The 23,145-nt window shown below is 43.1% G+C and overlaps 1 protein-coding gene across 3 annotated transcripts in view; it reads left to right on the plus strand.

The window, feature by feature from the left end:
* Positions 1-22,593, plus strand: part of LOC119170833 (uncharacterized) — a 167,985-nt gene extending 145,392 nt beyond the window's left edge. For all 3 annotated transcript variants that reach the window (XM_075886608.1, XM_075886611.1, XM_075886609.1), the window contains one exon: positions 17,974-22,593. Coding sequence is in view for 1 of the 3 variants with exons in the window: in XM_075886609.1 (XP_075742724.1) it covers positions 17,974-18,102 (129 nt within the window). In the remaining 2 variants the exon portion in view is untranslated. The remainder of the gene's footprint in view (positions 1-17,973) is intronic.
* Positions 22,594-23,145: the final 552 nt, after the last annotated feature.

The following is a 23,145-nucleotide window of genomic DNA, read 5'->3' on the forward strand; positions in this document are numbered from 1 at the left end:
TGGCGGGTAGTATGAAGGCGGAGCGGGTGGGGAGCTTCAAGGGGCGGCGGCGTATGTCATGGGACGTTGCTCAGGGACAGGATCAGCTGTCGAGATTGCTTGGCGGATTTCGTCGCGGACGACTTGAGCGACATATGCCGTGGGTGTATCCACTACCGGAGTCCGCAACCTTTGCAGTTCTTTACGAACAATCTCTCTAATCACGCCACGCAAGGAGCTATGACTGTCAAACATCACAGCGGCGACCTGAATTTGGGGGCTGCTGCACAAGCGGTCATATTGTGGGCAGCGTTGGTGAAGTGCCCGCTCGATACTCGACGCTTCTTTGATGAAGTTCTCTACAGTGCTTGGCGGGTTGCGAAGAAGTCCGGCGAACAGCTCCTCTTTCACGCCACGCATGAGGTAGCGCAACTTCCTATCTTCGGTCATCTGCGGGTCAGCCCTCCAAAATAAACGTGTCATGTCTTCGGCGAACATGACGACCGTTTCATCGCGTTTTTGGACCCTTAGCTCTAGTAGTTGGTGGGCGCGGTCACGTCTGTCGACATTAGTAAAAGTTTCAACCATCTGCTGGTGAAAGTTGGTCCATGTGGACAGGCTGCCTTCTCTGTTCTCGTACCAAGTACGAGCGCTGTCATCAAGATATAAGTAGGCACGGCCGAGCTTTTCCTGAGCAGACCACTGGTTGATCTTCGCAACACGGTCATAGTGATCTAACCGGTCTTCTACATCTTCGTGTGCGCCACCACCAAAGCATTCAGGCTCCAGCGATTGAAAAAAACGTTACCTGGGATGGAACGGTAGGACTGGTGCCGAGAAGTACAGGTTGGGGGCTGGTGTTAGCCGTTTCTAGATGTCTTGTAGAGGGCTTCTGCGAGGGGTTGAAGTCTAGAGGAAGACCTCGTAGCCGACGACTGAATCGATGGACAAGGGTTGCAATAGGCGCGTCCAGGCTGGATGAACGGCTCCCACTAGGGGTGTGAAGCATTGGGCAGCGTCCTGGCCCAGCACCTCCACCAGTGTCACAGTGCAACACGAACAAAAGATGACAGCAGCTTACGAGAGGGTGATTCCACAAGAGATCCACACGGGTCCAAACGTTGATATTTTAGATTTCATTGAGTATTTTATATTTCGTGCACCTCTCACTAGGTAGCCCGAAAGTCAACTTTGTTTTATGGTTAACGGCATAGCTTACGAGAAAAAAATATCAAACTTCACCTACGAAAAAAAATATCAAACTTCACCAACACGGAGGCACCAATTTCGTCACCTGTCATTTTCGAAAATTGCACATGCTATAAAAAGACAAATATTTTTTTTCAAGGAAGATATTTTTTTACCTAAAATGCATGTGTTATGAAGAATGAATTCATACGGTTTCAAGTTTGTAGACCTCAAGAAAATAGCTTCTAAAAATGTCTAATTTTGTGACAGTTTAAAATAAGTTACGTATTTCCCATTTTTTTTCTCCGAAAGTAATGCAAGCAGCGTTTTCAAACTTGGCACGCTTTAAGGATATAGTGTGTTTATTAGGTACCTAAATTATTGCTGCCGTAGGGCAAATGTGAATTTTTATATGTATTGCCTCAAATTTCTCATATTGGCAAAAGTGTACTCCACTGAAATTGGAATAATAAAAAACCCCATCTTCGATTTTTCTCTATATGTCGTAAATAGACAACCGAAGGCCATCATACAGTAATATAGAAAAACATGTTGCATTATTTTGTTTTTAGCGACGATATTCGTGGTACAAATCAGAGCTTTTCCAGAGTGCGCTGATAAGTTGAGAAATCTAGAAATCAGAACGGAAGAGCGGCAATGAGCTTCAAACGCGAGTAAACGTGACCACATTTGGTGACGAAAGGCTGTTTTAGCAGATAGAAGTAACTATTTTGAACACGATATTTTACAGTCTCTGAATTCACTATTATACGTAAAACACTGAGACTTCTAATATGTGGTGCCTCTCCATTACTGACTCACAGATGGAGCTGCTGTGACGGCCATGTGTTTGCAACACGTTGGGTAAGAGAATTGAATGTTGAATGAGTTCATAAACGATTCATAACAAAATGTTATCACTTGGGGCACGAAGACTGCCGCATTAGACTGAAGAACACGCTTTAGGGCAAGTTGTCATCCGTCGTCTGCACTACAGATGAATTGCTGTGCGCCGCATCTCGGAGGCAAAGCTTTATATCATATGGTTCGAAGTAGAGACAAAGATTACGCCTCTCGTAATTTTATCGACAAAAACATTGTGAAATTCATTTTAACGTACTATACTTCAGTTTTGCATTCGCACTGCAGATACTTGCGCACGCTGTTTTACGTCTGCTCTCGTTAAAGGTGAGAGACATAGGAGCAGACGACAGATAGAGCACTTTCGTGCTGCTGGTTTCACGCATAGTTGCATTGCCAGTAATTGGAGCCTCAAGGAGCATGGTGATGGCTGACCACTTCAGCCGAGATAGAGTTTTTTGTTCAGATTACCTCATGTTGCATAAAAAGAAAATACCTTATCAAAGAAACTTCGCAAGGTCAAGGACATCGGCCTGTTTGCCCTCCAAAAGCTTTTGCCGAAAGCTGCCCGCCATGCACGTAACAACGACCACGTCTGCCAGAACTGCTTCAGATGCCTCATCAGAGATATGCTGTCTTCACCTAATGGCTTCTCAGCTGAAACAGCTGATGATTTTTTGCCAGAAGAAGAAAAAGGCAGAAGTCAAGAGCGGTGCGTAAACACGCCTGAAGCATTGTCACATATGCGACTGGAGAAGCTGCATGCGCTAAATAGCAAAGTTCATGCAGAGCCAAGACAACTTAGCAGCAATTCTACAGTAACCGTGAAATGCCACCGTAACGTGTGACCGCCACTTTCAACCATCAGATCTAAAATGCAGTGTGTGTGCCCAGTGGTTCAAAAGCTTCAAGCAAGCATATGAAGCGTGTTCTTCGTATCAAGAGTGCATACGTTTCTTGACACTGTTGCCGAGCGATATAGAGCGCCGAAAACTCCAAGCACTTATACCAAACTTGTCAGCTTACATGATATACAGATCCCGCGCAAAACACGGGATATGGTTAGCACCAAATGCGGTAAAAAAGACACGGCTGAACCCAATGGGCGTCCAGGCAGCTATGGCTTACTACTCCAAATATGAGTATAGCTGCTCTCGGCAGAGTCCCAACAAAAAAGATGTAGTATCTGTTATCATCGACGGAAAAAGGAGCTTGTTTTGAAAAGGTTTATGACCCATTCGATGCGAGAGGCTTACCGTCTCTTTAGAGAAGCTAATCCGAACACGTCTATTGGGTTCTCAAAGTTTTATTCACTGAAGCCGAAGTGGTTTCTTCTTGCACCACACCACCAAGAAGTGTGCCTTTGTATATACTGTGCTAATGCCACGGAGTGTGTTTCTGCCCTACAAGACGTCACCAATGGTGCCTACAGGGCGGACTTCTTGAAAGAACTATGTCTTTGCAGCTCCCCTACAAGTGATTATTTTTTAGGCTATTGTGACTATTGTGCTAAGGAGGTCGCTCTGACAGCCACATGTTTAGGAATCCCTGAAGATATTGAGGTAGGCTATGCGCTATGGGAAAATGGCGATATAGTAAAAAAGAACAGCCCAGGCAAGTGCTTTTCTGCAAGAGCTAAATCTATGGTTAGTGAAGTGGATTACCCATGAATACATAAGATACATTCAAGAATCAGAAGTACGCCAGGTGAAAGAGAGCCAAGAAAAAGAATCTTGCTTTTTTCACTTTGATTTCGCCAAAAATTGGACAGCCATTTTACCGAATGAGGTACAGTCGTATCACTGGCGCAAAAGACAGGCGTCTATATTCACGTGTCTCGTCACAAGGAAGCAATCAATTCAAAGTTTTGCTGTCATCAGTGATGACACATGCCATGATGCTACACATGCCTGTTTTGCTCTCAATAATCCACAACTATATGAAGGAACAACTTAAGCCTGACACACATGTTACTTATGTTTCTGATGGTGCATGCAGTCACTTCAAAAACAAGTAACAGTTGTTCGAGTTATGTCAGAAAGATCATATATTAACAAAGTGGATTTTTTCGGCCACAGGACATGGCAAGAACTCTTGTGACGGCGTTGGTGGCCTATTAAAGCATCAGGCTCCGCTCTACAACCTCGGAGCGGCAAGCTCAGCTGTGATTATGTCAGCATCCTAAATGGTGGTGCAAATGAGCGCGAAGCTTAAAAATGTCAAGCTGCTGTGTGCAAATGCAGACGAGCTAGAAACATTCCGTCAGTTTTAAGAAGAGCCAGTGGAAATCGTTTCCATGTGTTCCAGGCATACGTTCTTGGCATGTTTGGCTAAGCACATCTGAGGGCACTGATCGTGGTCGTGTTTTGTTAGCATCACGTACTGCTAAATGTGACCTGCGAAAGATGCAGCCATTTTGAGCGCATCTCTTGTTTCACGCACTCACCATCAAAATACTAGTGAGGGTACTTCAAGCTCATATGGTTTTTCTAGCGAGACCCAACACTTGCGTTGGAACATTTTCATGTTTGAGTTTATCTGCAAATATAGACAGATGTTTTGCAACTGAGTTACCGTGTCGACGATTTCCTCCATTAGAGCTGTGTTATCAGGAGCATAAATGTGCCTTCATGGGTACGTATTTGTCACAGTGCTAAAACAGCCTTTCTTCACCAAATGTGGTCACGTTTACTCGCGTTTGAAGCTTATTGTCGCTTTCCCCTTCCGATTTCTAGATTTCTCAACTTCTCAGCGCATTGTCGAAAAGCTCTGATTTGTACCACGAATATTGTCGCTAAAAACAAAATAATGCAACATGTCTTCCTATATTACTGTATGTTGGCCTTCGGTTGTCTATTTAGGAGATTTTAAGAAAAATCGAAGATGGGGTTTTTTATTATTCAAATTTCAGGGGAGTACACTTTAGCCAATATGATAAATTTGAGGCAATATATAAATATTTACATTTGCCCTACAGCAGCAATAATTTATATACCTAAGGAACACACTATATCCTTAAAACGTGCCAAGTTTGAAAACGCTGCTTGCATTAATTTCGGAGAAAAAAAATGGGAAATACGTAACTTATTTTAAACTGTCACAAAATTAGACATTTTTAGAAGCTATTTTCTTGAGGTCTACAAACTTGAAACCGTATGAATTCATTCTTCATTAGACATGCATTTCAGGTAAAAAATATCTTTCTTGAAAAAAAATTGGTGCCTCCGTGTTGGTGAAGTTTGATATTTTTTTTTCTCGTAAGTTATGCCGTTAATATTAACACGAAGTTGACTTTTGGGCTACCTGGTGAGAGGTGCACAAAATATAAAATACTCAATGAAATTTAAAATATCAACTTTTGGACCAGTGTCGATCTCTCGTGGAGTCACCCCTCAGTGAAAAGAGCGTGTACAGCAAGACGCCTGCTTCGTTGTCATCCCAAAAACCGCCTGACCCACTAGCTGGAATCTACAAAACATTCCTATCATCGTTTTTTTTATATATAAACACATGTCAATATATATATATATATATATATATGCTGCTGTTTTGCAGCTTTTTTTTTTCCTTACCCTTGCGTTTTCTTTTTTCTTTTAAAAAGGAAAAGGGGAATAAACTTGAAATTGGGCGCCAATGGTACTCTCTCTCAGCGCGAAAAATGCATTTGAATTTCCTTGCGATTCCCTCCGCGGCTGCAGGGGGCATTTTTTTTTTCAAAAAAACCTGCCTAAAAAAGTATTTATTATACATGGTGAGCTGTGGTTTTTTGTTTTTTTTCTGACAGCAAGGTAATTTGTGCTATGAAGGCATTCAATATAGTACATATACTAAGACTTTTTTTTCTACTTCTGACTTCTTTCTTGCTGACTTGAGGTTCCATTTATGCCAGTGCGGCAGTCTGTCATTTCTTTTGTGGTATTGATTTGATATAGTGCAGTTTGGCCCTTTTCCTAGGAGCATTCTGATTCACTCCTTTTGAAGCGCCTGGTCGCTATTTATATTTGTGCTATATCTGTAACAAAAGCAACAGCTGCTTTTATACTTTTGTTTTGCAACACGCTTCAAACCTGGGGACTGCTGCAATCAAAAGCCATTTTTATGCTACACAGTCTGTTACAACACGCTTTTGGTCGTTCCCATCATTGCATATGTTTTATAGTGAAAATAGGCTACATCTTTCTTTTACACTATCAATTTAAATTTGTTTACTGGGTATGGGCTATTGGCAAAGAAAATAACAAATAAAACAAAAACACCTTTGATACTTATACCTTGTCCTGTAGCTTTTTTTCAGTACACCACACGTGCTGAAGCTAACTATGTGTTCTATTGAAACTTGAACCACACTAACTTAGGTGCTGCAGTTTATCATATTTCCGGTACCATGTCTCTTCTTCTTACGTGTTACAGCTTGTGCAGAACACCAGCACTGTGTCTAATTTACTCCCTTGACTCTTTACCATTCTTTGTTATTACCTGAATGCTTTTATCAGCTTTGCTAATAATATTTTAAAGTAAGCTCAAGGAAACAGTTAGCTAAGGTTGTCACGAAGTTGCTAGTCACATGATTACTTAAAATATCCCCGCAGGGGCGCCTGTTAAAGCAGGCGTTTGGTGTGTAGCGACACCACGGACCCGAGCTAACGGGGGAGCTTCGGCTCCCTCCCACGCCTAGCCGTGCGTGGCTTTGCCGTGTTCGGGGAAAAGGGGATCCTGGGGGTTGAGCTGACGCTGGGTGATTGGACCTTTAAGGCCCCCCGGCAGAGGCAACACACCCCTTCGGCCCCGGCTTCACGTAGATGGCACCCCTGGGCTGACCCACCCAGGGGAAATCGGCAGTCGCCTTTTCCTATCTCTCTCTCCCTACATCTTCGTCTTTTGTTCTCACTTTACATCTTTCCTGTCTTCTCCTCACTTCATTTTACTTCCAATTTTTCCTGGCGGCAAGGGTTAACCTGGTGTAAATATCCAAACTTGGATAGATATATTAGGTTATGGCAGTGGCGTACTACTGGCGTTGCGCAGACATGTTTACATGTTCTGCCACGTCCCCTTGTTGGGCTCCGTAGTGGGTGGTAGGCGCCATTACTGAAGGAATTGCACTTTTCTATGGGATCACGAAACCCCTTATCCATTGATCGCCCCTTCAAAAGGTGGCACACCGAAGCAAATGTAATGCCAATTTCAGAAAAACAAGACCATTTCCCTAAGTACCACGTTATTCATTGCGAAAGCTCGGACAAAAAAGCTCGCAACGTCTCCCCATTCCTCGTGTCCAGGTGCCTAACCGAGACTATCGGAACTGGCTATAAGGCTACAAAGATGGCAAGTGGAGACTTGCTAGTGGAAGTTAAAGACAAGACACAGTTTCAGAAACTAGAAAAATTAGTAGCATTTGGGGACAAGCCCGTAACCGTCTCTGCGCACCGAACGATGAACACCGTCAAAGGCGTTGTGTCAGACGACGACCTAAAAGACCTAACAAATGATGAGCTTCTGGCTGGCTGGAAGGACGAAAACGTCGTTCACGTACAGCGTATCGTAGTGAGAAGAGAAAACAAAGAAATTCCAACCAAGCACATAATTGTGACCTTTGGGTGCTCCACACTACCGCAAGAATTAGTTACCGGCTATCTAAAACTGTCTGTGAGACCCTACATTCCGAATCCGCGGCGCTGCTTCAAGTGCCAAAGATTCGGACATGCTTCTCAGAGTTGCCGTGGGCAGCTTACCTGTGCACGGTGTGGTATCACAGGCCACTCTGCAGATGATGACTGTAAGGCTGAACCCCACTGTGCGAACTGCGATGGAGAACATGCGGCGTATTCTAGATCCTGCACAGCATGGAAAAAAGAAAAAGAAATTATTACCATTAAAGTCACCCACAACATCAGTTTTCGCGAAGCAAGGCATCGGGTCTCCCCTTTCTATGCAACAAAATCATTTGCTGAAGTGGTGCAACAGGGGGCAGCACCACGACAGCATCAGGTGGCCGCCCAAGCTACGCTCAGCGTGCTGGAGCGACCGCCGCTTGCCCCTACTGCGGGAGCAGCCAAGGCTGCTCCGGCCTTACTCAACAAGGCCCCACCACGGGCGTCGACATGCATTGGCACGAGCCAAGGCAACGGGCAGACTGCGGGAACCCCGTCGACGTCCGGTGTAGAGGGTTTGAAGGCTTCGTATCATGAGCCGAAGCCCACAACGCCCAGGGATCGCTCGGCAGAGCGACGGTCCAACGCTTCTCATGAAGCTATGGACACAACTGCCAGTCAAACGGCGCGTGCAGCGCCGAAGGAGCGGCGAGTTTCTCTCGACCGCTCCAAAAAAGACAAAAGACAAATTACAGGGCCTCCAAAAAGCCCTGTAAAATAAGTTTCGTTTTCCATAACCTGAAAGGTTATGGTACCATTCTGTTTGACTTTAGTATCACACGCATGTCACCAAGGTTTTATTGCCAACAAATCAATTCTTACTCCATTTTTCTGCTCAAGTTCACTGCCCAAAATGGCTTTTCTTCTCCATTGGAATTGTAGAGGACTCATTCACAACATAGGTGACATAAAAGATTTGCTAACTAGTCTCTCTCCAATGGCTATGTGCTTACAGGAGACCAATCTGGGAGAAAAACACACCAACTTCCTCAGAGGTTTTACCGTAGTACGTCGCGATCGCGTCCACGCTAGCCGGTTGTTTGGTGGCGTGGCTATTGTCGTCAAAAGTGGAATTGCAGTGAGAGAGATCACCATCAACAGTCACATCGAGGCCGTAGCCGTCACCATTTTAGCTCACAAAACTATTACTATATGTTCCATTTATATCCCCCCACACACGCATTTTTCAATTAAAGATATAGAGCATACTTTGGACCAACTGCCTGAACCATTTGTTATTGCAGGGGATTTTAATGCGCACGGAATGCTTTGGGGAAGCAGTACAACTGACACCAGAGGACAAACCCTCGAAGATTTTATTCTGAACAATGACGTATGTCTTTTAAATACTGGTAGCGTCACCTACTGCTCCCCAAGCACAGGAGCCACTAGCTGCTTAGATCTAGCGCTGTGCTCACCTTCGCTCTTTTGCGAACTAAAGTGGAGCGTGATAGATAATGTCTACGGCAGTGACCATATGCCTGCTCTCATAAAATTAACACAAACCCTACCCACCACTCAATCCAGACCACCGCGTTGGAAACTACATCTGGCAGACTGGCCACTGTTCACTGAAAAAGCAGCCCTAAAAAAAGAGATGCTTGATGGCCTAAGCATAGAGGAAATGAACGAGACAGTCACCGCCTGCATACTTGCGGCAGCCGAACAAACTATACCACAATCCTCCGGCATTATAAAGAAAAAACTTAAACCCTGGTGGACAAAAGAGTGCACACAAGCTAAAAAAATGCAACAAAAGGAGTGGGGCATTTTTCGTAAACATCCTACAGGAGAGAACCTCCTAGCATTTAAAAAGGCGAGAGCAAAGGCAAGATTTATTCGCAGGCAGGCTGAAAAACTCTCATGGAAAAAGTACATTTCATTCATCAACAGCTCCATCACATCTAAAAGAATGTGGGATCAGGTGCACAAGTTTACCGGCAACTACAGTTCATATACCATCCCCATTCTCTCAACCCCTGGCATCCAGACAACTTTAGGCGAACAGGCAGACCTGCTAGCGCAGCACTTTTGCGCTATTTCGAGCTCAGCAAACTATTCGGCAGCTTTCCTAAAACATAAACAATCTACAGAAAAGCAAAAGCTTCCTATTACAGGTTATCACGACAAATCATACAACTCCCCCTTAACCCTGCAGGAAATTAACAGAGTGCTTTCTCAAGGTAAAAAAACAGCACCTGGCCCAGACAAAATACATTACCAAATGCTCGCCCATTTGTCCCAGGAAGCCGTGAAGGCATTGCTGCACTTCTTTAACGCTATTTGAATCACTGGAAGAATGCCAAGAGAGTGGAAAAAAGCCATTATAATTCCATTTCTCAAAGCCAGAAAAAACCCTACATTACCAACAAGCTACAGGCCCATAGCACTTACAAGTTGTATGGCGAAATCCTTCGAAAGCGTTATTAATATTAGGCTAACATACATCCTAGAAACCGATAACTTGATAGATGTTCACCAATGTGGTTACAAGAAAGGATGTTCCACCACAGATCACCTCGTTCGCCTTGAACATACAGTACGAGAAGCTTTCCTGTACAAGCAGCACTGCTTAGCAGTATTTTTTGATCTTGAAAAGGCATATGACACAACGTGGAAGTACGGTATCTTACGAGACCTGGCAGATCTTGGAATTCGCGGAAGGATGCTCAACTGCTTGTCCGACTTCCTATCGAACCGAACTTTTCAGGTTCGTTTGGGCACCACACTTTCAGGAACTTTTACTCAAGAGAACGGTGTGCCTCAGGGCTGTGTCTTAAGCACAACTCTCTTTGTCGTCAAAATGAACTCTGTGAACCAGGTCATACCATCTACTCTTGTGCACTCACTATATGTGGATGATCTCCAAATAGCGTGCCGGTCATCTAACATGTCGACGTGCGAGCGACAGATTCAAATAGCACTAAACAAGCTAACACAATGGGCTAACAAAAACGGCTTCCGGTTTTCTGAGAAAAAGATGGTTGCTGTAGCGTTCTCCCAGAAACGAGGCTTACAACCAGACCCCGTACTTAAAATAAACGAAACAGTATTGCCAATAAAACAAGAACAGAAGTTTCTGGGGGTCGTATTTGATAAGAAGCTCAATTTTCTTCCACACATTAATAATCTCAAGGTGAAATCCAACAGCGCCCTCAATGTCCTCAAAGTCTTGTCCCGAAAACACTGGGGTTCCGACCGTAAGTGTCTCCTGCTCATCTACCGCTCTTTAGTACGCAGCAAATTAGACTACGGTAGTATAATCTACGGTTCAGCAAGAGACTCTTACCTTAAGCCCCTAGACCCTGTCCATAACAAAGGGTTACGCCTCGCAACAGGTGCCTATCGAACCTCACCTATTTCGAGCTTATACGCCGAAAGTAACGAACCATCCTTGGAATATAGGAGAACGAAACTAATGCTCACGTATGTCCTTAGAGTTCGTTCTTCACCAGATCATATATGCCACAGTATTGTCACACGCTGTGACCTACGACAACACTACGCTAACAAACCAAACGTAATTAAGCCACTAATACTAAGATTTGAAGAAAAATTTTATGCCCTGAATATTCCTAACGAAGCACTCTCCATTGCCAAAAGGCCACCCAGTTTGGCCCCATGGAGTGATTTCTCCAAATTCTTGGATTTTTCACTCACACATATAAAAAAAACAAAACACCCCACGTGAACATATACTACAAGAATTCCTTACATTACAGCAAACGTACAACACTTACGAAGAATTTTATACTGATGGTTCGAAGACATCTGCTTATGTCGGAAGCAGTGTGGTAGGAGCAACACACGAGCAAATAACTAGACTACCGCAGTTCGTATCCATCTACACCGCTGAGTGCTATGCGTTATGGATGGCAGTACGATACATTATAAGCTCGAAACATAAAAAAGCCGTAATATTTACAGACTCGTTAAGTGCACTGAAAAGTCTCAATTATAAATCTCAGTATGAGCCATTCATAGGCGATATTTTAAACATGCTATCCCACACACCTGATGACCACACCATACGCCTCTGTTGGGTCCCGAGTCATGTCGGGATCCCAGGCAATGAAAGGGCAGACCAACTTGCTGCAACAGCAAAAGAGATGCGCGAGTCAAAAACCAACATACCTGCCAGAGATGGGATTCAAGCTGTTCGCCGGGCCACCACCTTTCACTGGCAGCAGGAATGGAAGTTACAACAAAACAACAAACTTCACCTAATTAAACCTGTTCTTGGTGAATGGAAGACCTGTCTTCATCAAGCGCGTTTTATCGAAGTAGTTTTATGTCGACTACGAATAGGTCACACGCACATCACACATAATTATCTATTGGCAGGCGAAGAAGCCCCAACATGCGATAAGTGTCAGGAGCAACTAACTGTAATGCACATTTTAATAGCTTGCCCACATATGGAAACATTAAGAGAAAAACATTTCCGTATGTTTTACAGGTTAAATATTCCCTTTCACCCAATGCTACTCTTGGGCGATGACGCCCTAATACCTATAGCTGATGTGATCAGCTTTTTAAATGAAGCACAACTTCTGGACAAGGTGTAACTACACTAAACTATACTACCGCTAGACATGGCAAAACTTGACTGATGTGACTCGTAGCACAGCCTCTTCGGAGAGGCATCTGCTGCAGCTCGAATTTACAACGAGGCACTTGCCTCCCTGCCCTTAGGTATAAGGACACGGGTATGGTATTAGTGCTATGTAAAAGCCGTTACGGTTTAACATAACCTCATGCACCAACCATACACATTGACCACCCCGAGCATCACACACATAATCTTAGAAGAGATATATACTTCACGCGTTTACGGAGCCAATCTTTTTAGGCCTTTATACAGCCACGCTTCACCGCTCATTATATTCATATGTCATCGCCGTTAAGACATTTCAGAGTCATTGTCATAGCCTTGTTTGCTGTAAGTATTCTCATCATGAGTCTGGCGCAGCATAACCTTAGTTGCTCTTGCGCCACAAAACCTAACATAACTAACTAACGATTACTTAAAATATGGGCATGTAATTTAGACAGCGACTAAGTAAGCACTCTTACTTAAGTAATTGTGAATTACTAACTCACCCAATCAGCCATATCAAGTAACAGCTTAATTGGCTGTGTATGTAACTTTTCAGGCATTGTTGCTCTGTTGATGTGGCTTTGTCATTGCTTGATGTGAAATTCCTCAAATTCCTTTTTTGGAATGCTCATTCTGATGAAGTGATTGACTACAAAGCAGAGTTGAGCCGATTCGGAAAAGAAAACAGAGAAATCAAACAAGAGAACGAAAGGTGAAAGTGAGCCCTTGAAGAGGCCAAGAACTATCATGGTAAGCATTTATAGTTTGTATTTAAGAATTCTGGACTCTAGTTTGGTTAAAGACATTCATAAATCTGAGTGCCAAACATGTACCACATATGCCACAAATTCTCTAGCATGTGCCCCTACTCTGAAGCAACACTTTTTTGCAGACTAGTTGGTTCATACTTGAAATATTGATTTGCTGCACAAACTTGAAGGAAAACAAGGGAGACAAGAAAGAGCGCAGCCTTTCCTGTCTCCAGCCTTTCCGCTCTTTTCTGTCTGTCTTGTTTTCCTTCAAGTTTGTGCCTACCCTGAACACGTAACCTCTCTCTCTTCTTTCGGAGATTTTCAGTGTGAGGTCTTTTCCCACCGTTTTTACTGTTTTATTCACAGTATTTAGCCACACAAAGACGGATAAATGCAGAGGGTAGTCTACCATTTGTATTCCTATAGAAGAGTGAAACCCATGCTACTGATACACTAATTCAGCCCTGAAAACTTTGGCAACAGCAGACATTGTCAACGTAAAATGCTCTTGGATTGAAGCGTGGTGATGAAAGAGTGAAGCCCATGCTATTGATAGAGAAATTCAGTCAAAAAAACTTTGACAACAGCAGACAGTATCAATGTAAAATGCTCATAGATTGAAATATGATAATAAACTTTTCTGCACACTGTTGTGGGCCCCAGTCTAATAGAATCATGTGTACTCATGGCTCCGAAATCAGAGTGTAAGCCATTATGTTACTGTCACATAAACTAAAAGACTATGGAAGCCCATTGCTTATGTTAAGCCTTTTTTTGTGACATAATAATGTCAAAGTGCCTGGAGGAGAAGGACAATGGGAAGAACGCAACACGAATGGTAACTTTCAACAAGTGGGTTCATTTGTCAATGGCTAAATGAGCACGACACTTGTTCACCACATTACCTCTCTTGTGCCCTGACAGCGGACTTTTTTTGCCTATTTTTATGACTGATTTATGCCTTCAAGATCAATTTCGCAGACCAAATCATTCTTATTTTTTATTGACAATAAGCACAATTATTAATGCCGAAACCAGATCAATATTGCTGGACGCTGCGAATGCGGTTGTATGTTAACCGTTTCGAATGACACACAGCAAGTCGATAGAAGAAAGACAGACAGACCAAAATTTTTGCGTTGGAAGTTTTGCAAGAAAGACTGTCGTCTTTAAAACTTCAGATTGTCAAAGTCTTTAGTCTAGAGCTCTCGAAGTGCACCTTGTGATCATATCTTGATTTTGCTACACAAGGCCATGGGAATAATTTTCATTGAATCAAATGTTCAGTTGCTTTTTTATGCCATAGTGCAGTTTCCGGGTTTGTGTATGCTTGCATGTGTGGCTCCGAGTCTTTTTCTGTAAAATTTTTTTCTGTATCTGATCAAAACGCTGGCCCATATTTCAAAGTCATGCCGCATGGTCGAAAAACTAAAAGCGATGATCGAAAAGGTTGAAACCTCAGAGGGGCACGTCGTGAGGGCTGTTATAGTACCTCATTTGTATTTGACTTCGTTAGTACTCTTCAGTTGACATGAACACGGAATTTAACTGTCGATTCTTAAGATCACTGATGATGAACCATTATTAAGCACGAAAGTGTGTAGCTTTATGGTAACTTCAACAAGGCAGGCTCACAGGAATATGCTGGCTGAAATTGATCAAAAAAGTGTAAAAAGAGTTTCACCAAGCTGGTGCTACTATCATTGCGGGAAATGTTGGCTTTAACCTAGATAAGTTTTTCTTTCATTTCATTTTAAAGCTTCAGTGATCAACAACCAATGTTTAGGGTATCTGCTTTCACTGCAACAAAAAATTTACACTCAGTGACCAATTGTGGAATAGTATTGTGCAAAATGCTGTGAAACATTTGTAATCAACATTGTTCTATTTGTGGCAACTATGCGATTCTGTGTTGCAAACAGTGGGAGGTGAGCACTACAGTGCTTCATGTTTGTGCTCTGTGGTTCATTGTTCATGCATGCACTTCTTGTTACATGTGTCATGGCTGAATGTTTCGCTAGTTGCCATGTATGGAGCCCTGCTTTTCAGCATGGACTTGTTGAATTTCGAAACAGCACAAGATAAAGTTGAGATGGATAATAATACTGATATGCTAATTTGGAGCCCTAATTACAGTGTGTAAATTAAAAGCAATGTCTACATATTGCTTATGGGATGACACCATAGTGAAACATTGAGCCTCTTTCACAAGGTAGTGTGACATATCATATCTCTTGCAACATTTCAGCATTTTGAAAATAATCTACTCAAATCTCGTAAAGGATGCCTAAATTTGTCTCTATAATGTCCTTTCATTTGCATTGGGAACTAAAAACACATTTTGGCCAGTTGTGGAATGCTTTAAATTTTTTGCTAAGGTCTGACTGTAAAATAGAAAAAAGTGTGTTGAACACATACAAGCTTGGTACTGTAGCGTACTCTCGTGATCGAATTGAAGCAAAGCCATTGTTTTCTTTACAGTGGCAAACTTGTTTAACATCATGTGACCATGTAATATATGAGTTGAAATTACACATGTCATTTTTATATTTATGCATAAATTTCTAAGTAAAAGCTCAAGCTAAGAATTGGTGAATCGTGTAATAATGCTGTTGTTTATTGACACTTTACTGAAGCAGATCAATGCCGTAATTTTAAAAAAAAAAAAAAAAATATTTCTTAGCTGTGTTGAAAGTTTCATGTTTTCTTTCTGGCGCACAAGAGAGTGGATGTTTCTAAGGCTACTTGTGCACACCTTTATGCAAGCTATTAGCCAGGCTAATTGATATGCATATTGTGAAACTTCTGTAAATTGAATGACCGAATGACCATAAAATCACACTAAATGCCCTCTACACTTTTCTACAGATAGCAATTTATTATTTTATTTGCGTTTTGCATTACCAGCAGCCAGAATATTATGCTGAGCGTACTTTAATTTTTGGGCCCAAGAACTAATTCAAATCGCAAGCATGAAATTATTCGGATTCTATAATAATGAACTCTGTGTCAGGGCATTGCAGCAAAGGGGTTGTGGCCATGTCAGATGGCACTTTACCTGCCTTCGCAAGAGACACATTCGACTCACAAAGTGACACTCAGATTAGTCATAATATAAAAAGTCTAAGTAAAAAATTGTTCTCGCTCTTATTAGAGTAACAAGCATATTTGAAGCAAAGCATTATTAACAGCACTGCTTTCAGTGGCACATTTATAATGCTATGTATTTGCTAAGTTGATTGCTCATAGTGAATGTAGAAAGACCAATGCAAGCTTTTGCTCATTTTTTTATTATGGTCATCTGAATTGCATATTTCTTTACCACCCGATTGTCGCGCACCGTCCACACATTCTCTAGCTGTGGAGAGGTCTCACTGTACCACTACTGCTTGCTAGTGTTGATGGCACAAGTAAAGGTGATGGTGTTATATTTACTGTTAAACCCCCACCACAACGAACGTCGCTTCAACGAAATTTCCGCTTCAACAAAAATTCACTGTTCCCCATCAGCAGTCCACAGGAGTCATTGCATAAATATTGTCATCACAACGAACACTTTTTCTTCTCCCGTCCCGCTTCAACAAATTTTCACGAATGAATTCCAGGCTCAGATATTTGTTGCTATACAGTTAACACAATATTTAACATTTTGTTGCATTTTCAGAAGCTGAAATTGCACTGACAAAGTCTAAAACCCGTGTTGGCACCACCAGAAATCACCGCTGTTCAGGAAGCATGGGCGTCATCATTGCTCGATAGCTATAACGATAAGACTGCCCTGCTTTTACCAATGGTTTTTTTCTTTTGAGCCGCAGACGATATGACGCTGAAGCTCAGTCGCTCAGTTCTTGGTTTCCTTCAAGCAGGTACTCGGTGTAACCGTGGAACGATGCATTTTCCGATGCCAATGCTTATCATTTTGTTCACGCATGGACAGTGTGGTAACTATTCAGAGCAGCTGTTCATCCGCATTATATAAAAATCGGCTAGCCACGAGTGATGGAGGATAAGAATGGCACAGGTTAAGGCAAAGGTCGCCGCTTCACGATACTCTGCCTTTGTCTCGGCATTGTCGGACACACTTTGGCGGCAGAAAGCTGCTGGTGTTAACGTCCGTGTTAGTGCAACTGTTTTGTTCGTCCACTAAAGCGGTTGTAGGCGTTGTTTTGGCGTTCTTTTCACCATGGTCTCGCTATGCATGGGTGAGAATCACGTCGTCACGCTGCTTGGAAAGAATACGGATCAGCGGACACTTCTCGAATTTTGAGAATAAACGTTTCTTTGTTTTGCTAGCTCAAATCGGCTATACTTTTTTCGAGTTTACTATAACGAATTTTTTTCGGCGCCCCATCAGTTTCGTTGTAGCAGTGTTCGACTGTAGTACTTATTGCTCTGATTGGCAATAGTATTTCAGTGAGATTGGATCAAACTTGCCCTAAGCTGAAGAGTGATAGCACACTTGTGCACACAAATTATAATAATACATTTTTACTTGAATGCTGTAAATTTCTTGCAGCATATATGTGTGACTAGCCTTCATAAAAACCTTGGCAATGATTTTCAATTGTTTTTTGTCAGGCTTCCCAATTAGCAAGAACACTCATAACTGCTTTCTAAAAATCGGGCATATTCATAAAGTTTGAGTGGAATGAGCCATATGAATCCTTTTGCTGACATGTATTTTTTGAAGGAAAGAATGTATCAAATATGCTATTACAGAAAGGGTACGTGTGTAACCTCAGAGGCTCCGTTAAACAACATGTTTCAGGTTTTCATGAAAACTACTTGGACTTTAGAGGTATCGAATTTTTTTACTAGGCTTCAATGTTCCAGCTGTGTATTAACTTCTTGCTTCTTTTTCATTTTTCGAATTCTCGCTTTGCACATGCAGCACTTTCACGTGTGCAAGCTTTCCTGTTGTTAATGACAAATCTTGATGCAGGTGGACATTGGAAGTGGTGTCATGGTGGAACAACTTCAGCTTGAATATGAAACAAGGGGTGCCCAGACATCCTGGGCACTTTCCTGGGCAGACACAACTTTCAGTAGTTCTTCCGTTGCTTTTCGTTGAGAAGCTGTTCAAGTTGATGGTTTAAAAATGATGCTGTATTTTCTTTCGCTTGAGAAGATCTTAATAAAACGTGCTCGAAAAATTCCTGCTGTAATGGTAAGGGACGTTCGTCACTATGTTTGCTTATAGCGGACGAGAAAGGATTAACATGAACAACTTATTTGATGATGTGGGTGGAACGGCTGACGGCGCACGGATACGCTACCGTGTGCAGCGCCGTTGAGTCGGACATCGCGGCCAACCCAGCAGTCAGGGTCGCAACTCCTGAGGTCCAGGATCAGGCCACGGCTCACGAGGACCACACCCGGTAGGCCTCGCCCACGAACCTGCTCCCGGCCACTGCACCCAGGCAGGAGCCGTTCAGCAGGCCCCGTCCTTGGACCTTGTACAGGCCGACGGACTCAACCTCGAAGAGACACACCGGAGTTCGACCTGGCCGACACGTACCGGTCCCACGTCCAGCTCAGGAACGCTGCCAGGAACTCGTCCTCTCGAGCGGCGCACCGCTTCTTCTGCCTTCGTTGCCTCAACCCTCGAGCTCTCTTTACTGCACGTTCCTTCTTCTTCTCTTCTTTTTCCGGGTCCGTATCTCAGCCACGGCACACGAACAAGGTGAGGCTCTTGTCGATGTGCGACGCCCTGGTGACGCCGGCGCTTGATGGCGTGGGTGCGACTGCGGAGCAGTCAACTCGCATCGGAGACGCGATGCTCCATGCGTGTAAATGGCCAGCCCGTCCAGCGAACAGCTTGCGTCGAGACGCGATGCTCGGCGCAACCGTGACCATTAGCCAGGCCACGTCCGTCGCTGTGCCGAACGTCTGACCACGGAGACGCCTCGCCGAGATCCGGGATGCCCTCGGCAAGGAAGAGAACAGCAGGCCAGGCCGCGCCCCGGGATGCAGTACTCGTGCCGGCAATGCCGCCCCAGCTGGTGGTTGGACGGCAGCAGCGTGGACGGCCGCGTTCCCTGGCCGGAACCTGGATCGCCTGCGTTCGACGCATCGACCCGCTGTCTCCCATCTGCCGCTGCTCCGGCTCGTCCCCAGCCACAAAACCTACTGCCACGTAATGATCACACGTGGCCCTATTGTGGCACGCCACTTCTATGGGCCACCGCTAGTCATCAGCTGATTGGCGCACAGTTGCCTCGTAATCGCACGTGCCTTGTCTCGCACCTTCGTCGTTGTCGTTTTTCTCGAATCCTCACACCTGCATGTACAAGACAACATTTGTAGATATGTCCTGCAAAGTTGAATCTGGTAGCCTTCTTCCTTTTTCCAACTATAGTTGCATCATTGCGAATCGATTTAAAAGGTCTCACTGATCACAAGATTAGCTGGCCAAACTTGTCTGCCGATGCTCTGTGTCAGAAGCACTGAAAGTTCCTGGGACATCAGGGTCATCTAACAAAGCCTTACTATCCACCTCAGTTATATTAAACGTCACATACTGAATAAATACATTATATTCACTGTCTTCCAGGGAGTTGGCATTTTCAAAAGCCTCAACGTGTTGTCTCAAAGCATGCTTTCTATAAGCTCCATACGTTATGCAAGTCCTCATGCATTCTTGGATACTCCACAATCAGTTGCGTTCATGTTCATGGTGCGCACGAAAATGTCTGAATAGATATCCGAGTGTTACTTCTCTCTTGTTGCACTTGTGACTCTAGAAGCATCGTATTCTCGGCGTCTGAAAATATTGCACATAAAACTTCAGTATTACTGATGTAAAGCATGCATATTCGAGGGCTCTAATTTTTCATTAATACATTATAAGGCGCTAAAGGAGAGCTATGCGAAGTAGCAGTTGATAGAATAAAAGGTGCTTGTAGAGGTTCAAAAAATAAGCACGAAGACAACAGAGACTAGAGGCTAGAGAAAAGGTGACTTCATAGTTCGTGACCACGCACTTTCGAAGTCCTCAGTTTACACCTCATACACTGCCACAGCTCTCGAAACAGCCATTTAAAATTATTGTTAAGCATCGCACCAATACCGCAAATAATCTAGCTAAGTTAAACGTAAACACAAGTGTTCGACTCACCAGGCAAAAAAAATTTATACTGTGCCCATCCTAAAATGTGATTATGCATGAACAGTCATTGTCCTATAGTACTTTCACTACCAAACTTCATAAACGTCAAAGATTTTGATCTTTTGCTTATACGAAACAATCAAATTATACAGTTCAGCCAGTTAACTTATTTTGCTGGACAATACATTTCTAGGAATCTTGGCCATTCCTTGTCGATTGTTTCTTTTCATGCTCATGCGAATTCATGGATATACTATAAGACTTCTTTGTTTGTTTTCAGTGCTTTGTTATAAAAATTTTGTATTGATTGATGCGTTGTTTTATGCGCAAAGTTTATTATGTATTTTTCATGCATGAATGACTGTTATCCTACTGCTTTGCCAACTTTCAACAGGGTCGGGACCTCGTAAAGCTCTCAAGCATTTACCCCTGTAATCCTCTTATCAAAAGACAATACATAGATTGAATAATTTATTCCAAGGCAGTCAGACTTGAAGTAAAAAAACAAATAATCAGCTCTTATATGGCTGTTTGCCTCTTGCCCCTACTATAAAATGCAGCACCACCAGAACAGTTCTACAAGCTCTAATGTCCCATACTCCCTAGAAAGTGACTGGCTGGCAATGAATGTCGTCCAGGGAATAGCTGTTGTGCCCTCTTGTGCCCCCACTGCCCTAGTGGTGAAAGCCAACCTGAAATGTTAGGCTAACCTCACTTATTTCGTATGGTACGTAGATTTCTTCAGGCAGGTCTGATGAATTGAACATATTATCAGCATTATTAGGGTCTTAGCAGAAAAGGGTTTTGTGAGGAAGCGAAAATTGGACAAAGGTTGCAAAACTATCAGTTTTCCTTGTGTTTGTTCATTCAGGTCAACTGCAAAACTGTAACACCTTTCTTGCACCTGCAACTGCTAAGGTGGCGTTGCAAACTTACTTTTCGAAATTTGTAATTACTGTTGCATTATTTCCGCTAGATGTATGTGGGCTTTCTTTTACCGGATTATAGCTATGCCTTTCCTCTGTACTTTCAATCAGCTCCCCGTTTGGCCAAATATTTTAGTCACTTTTCCACTGTCATGTAAAAGACACGACAGAAAGACTAAAAACATTTGAACAAGTCTATTCTCTCTTCAAACCGTTTTGCAATATTAACTCATGCCACTTTGTTTATAAGGGGTTGAGAGAGAAACCCACCATACCCAATCTTCAATACTACTTTTGCTCTACTCCTCTCTAAGCCTCCCAGCTATTTCTCATCGAGACATTGCTCAGTGAAGGCGTGTACTGAGTAAATTTATCTTCGTTTTGCAGCACAGCCGTCACTCAAGGCACCTACGTTATGAGGGTGCATGCTTAACTCTTACGAAACAGACTTTAATTTCCCCAGTATTGAGCATATGATATGGTATCACAGAACTGCTGTCCCTTCACTCGGGCCACCAGAACACCAAGACCTTCTTAAGTAGAAAGAACATGAAATAGCCAAAATTTTTGTTTTACAGCCTTTTTAGTTCAAACAGCATAGCTACAAAGTAATGCATTTACGAGGCTGATAATATGACATTTACAAAGCATTACAAGAATCTCAAGATCTAAGAAAAAGACGCCAAATTCTTAGAAGAGGTTGCAAATCCCTAGACTTAGGTATAAATATCCACGGTTGACAGTACTGCTGCATCAACGCCAATCGCAGGAGAGATTGAACCGAGGCAATGTACATCTGCGTGCATTTATTGCCTAGACTGCAAGGACGAACCATGCTTTTATCACCTTAAAAATCTGGTTGGAAGTAATGGTATCATAGTACTTGTAGTTAGACCTATTTAGGTAAATTCAAAATACCAACTTGAAGCCAACCTACCATTAAAAGCAAAACTAGTTTCATTTTTATGGTTGACTTGCACCCGAAACAAACGAGAATTCGGGCATGCAAAGTTACGATATTGTGTTACATTGCTAGAACATTACATGTTTTCTCATTTACAACCTGCCCCTTCAGCAAATATTTATAAAAAATTGTCTCAAAGTGATTCCCGGTAGTGACCAAAAGTTCACACGGAACTAGGTGAAGATGACAGATGCAGCCCTTACTAAAGTTTCATTGCAAACAAACTGCAGCACACAATATGCCATTTACCAGCGTGCGTCGCTACATTGACCATACATGAAGATGTATAAATATTCGGTCAAGGGCACCGGCTCGCTAGCTCAGTGGAAAAGTATATAACTTGGCTGACCATACAGGTTCCATCTAATTCTTGAAAAGCACGCAGTTACTCAGCAGCAGGCACGTGAGAATAGTGAAAGTTTCCACATTCAGCAACAAGGTGTTTTTGAGGTGGCGTGCGTTCGGAGACAGCTCACTGAGAAGGTGCACAAGATATAATTATTGCTGTTGTGTGACTTGCTTGAGATATATGGTGACATTTCTCTGCGCATATTTCTACTGTCTACACGTTGCTTTTGATTTGCAATAAACTAAACATTTGTTGATATTCTGCATCGTAGGCGTGGGCACAGCAGAAGGAAAAGGGGAGGGGGGTCGCTAGCCGTATAAAAGGTGAGGGGGTGGAGAGTAGTCAAGGTCTGCCCTCCCCCGCCTAGAGGCACAGCGTTAGATGCCTATGTTCAAAGCCGTGCCTGTAGCTCTGACTTTATCCTCTTTGAAGGGCTGTTTAGTTCTGATTCATTACCCCCGCCGCAGTGGTCTAATGGCTAAGGTACTCGGCTGCTGGCTCCCAGGTCGCGGGATCTAATGCCAGCTGCGGCGGCTGCATTTTTGATGTAAGCGAAAAGGTGGTCGAAATTTTCGGAGCCCTCCACTACGGCGTCTCTCATAATCATACTGTAGTTTATCATAACAACGGGGAACCGGCACGTGAGCGGTAGAGCAAGACAGAGAATGAGGAAGACGAAGTGTTTTAAGAACAGTGAGGCTGGTGTCAATGGCTGCCAGAATAAAGCAGTGTTAAAATGTATTTCGCTTTTGTGTGTTTAGTGACTG

Source organism: Rhipicephalus microplus, chromosome 2 (genome assembly GCF_043290135.1).
Source record: "Rhipicephalus microplus isolate Deutch F79 chromosome 2, USDA_Rmic, whole genome shotgun sequence".
Lineage (NCBI taxonomy): Eukaryota > Metazoa > Arthropoda > Arachnida > Ixodida > Ixodidae > Rhipicephalus > Rhipicephalus microplus.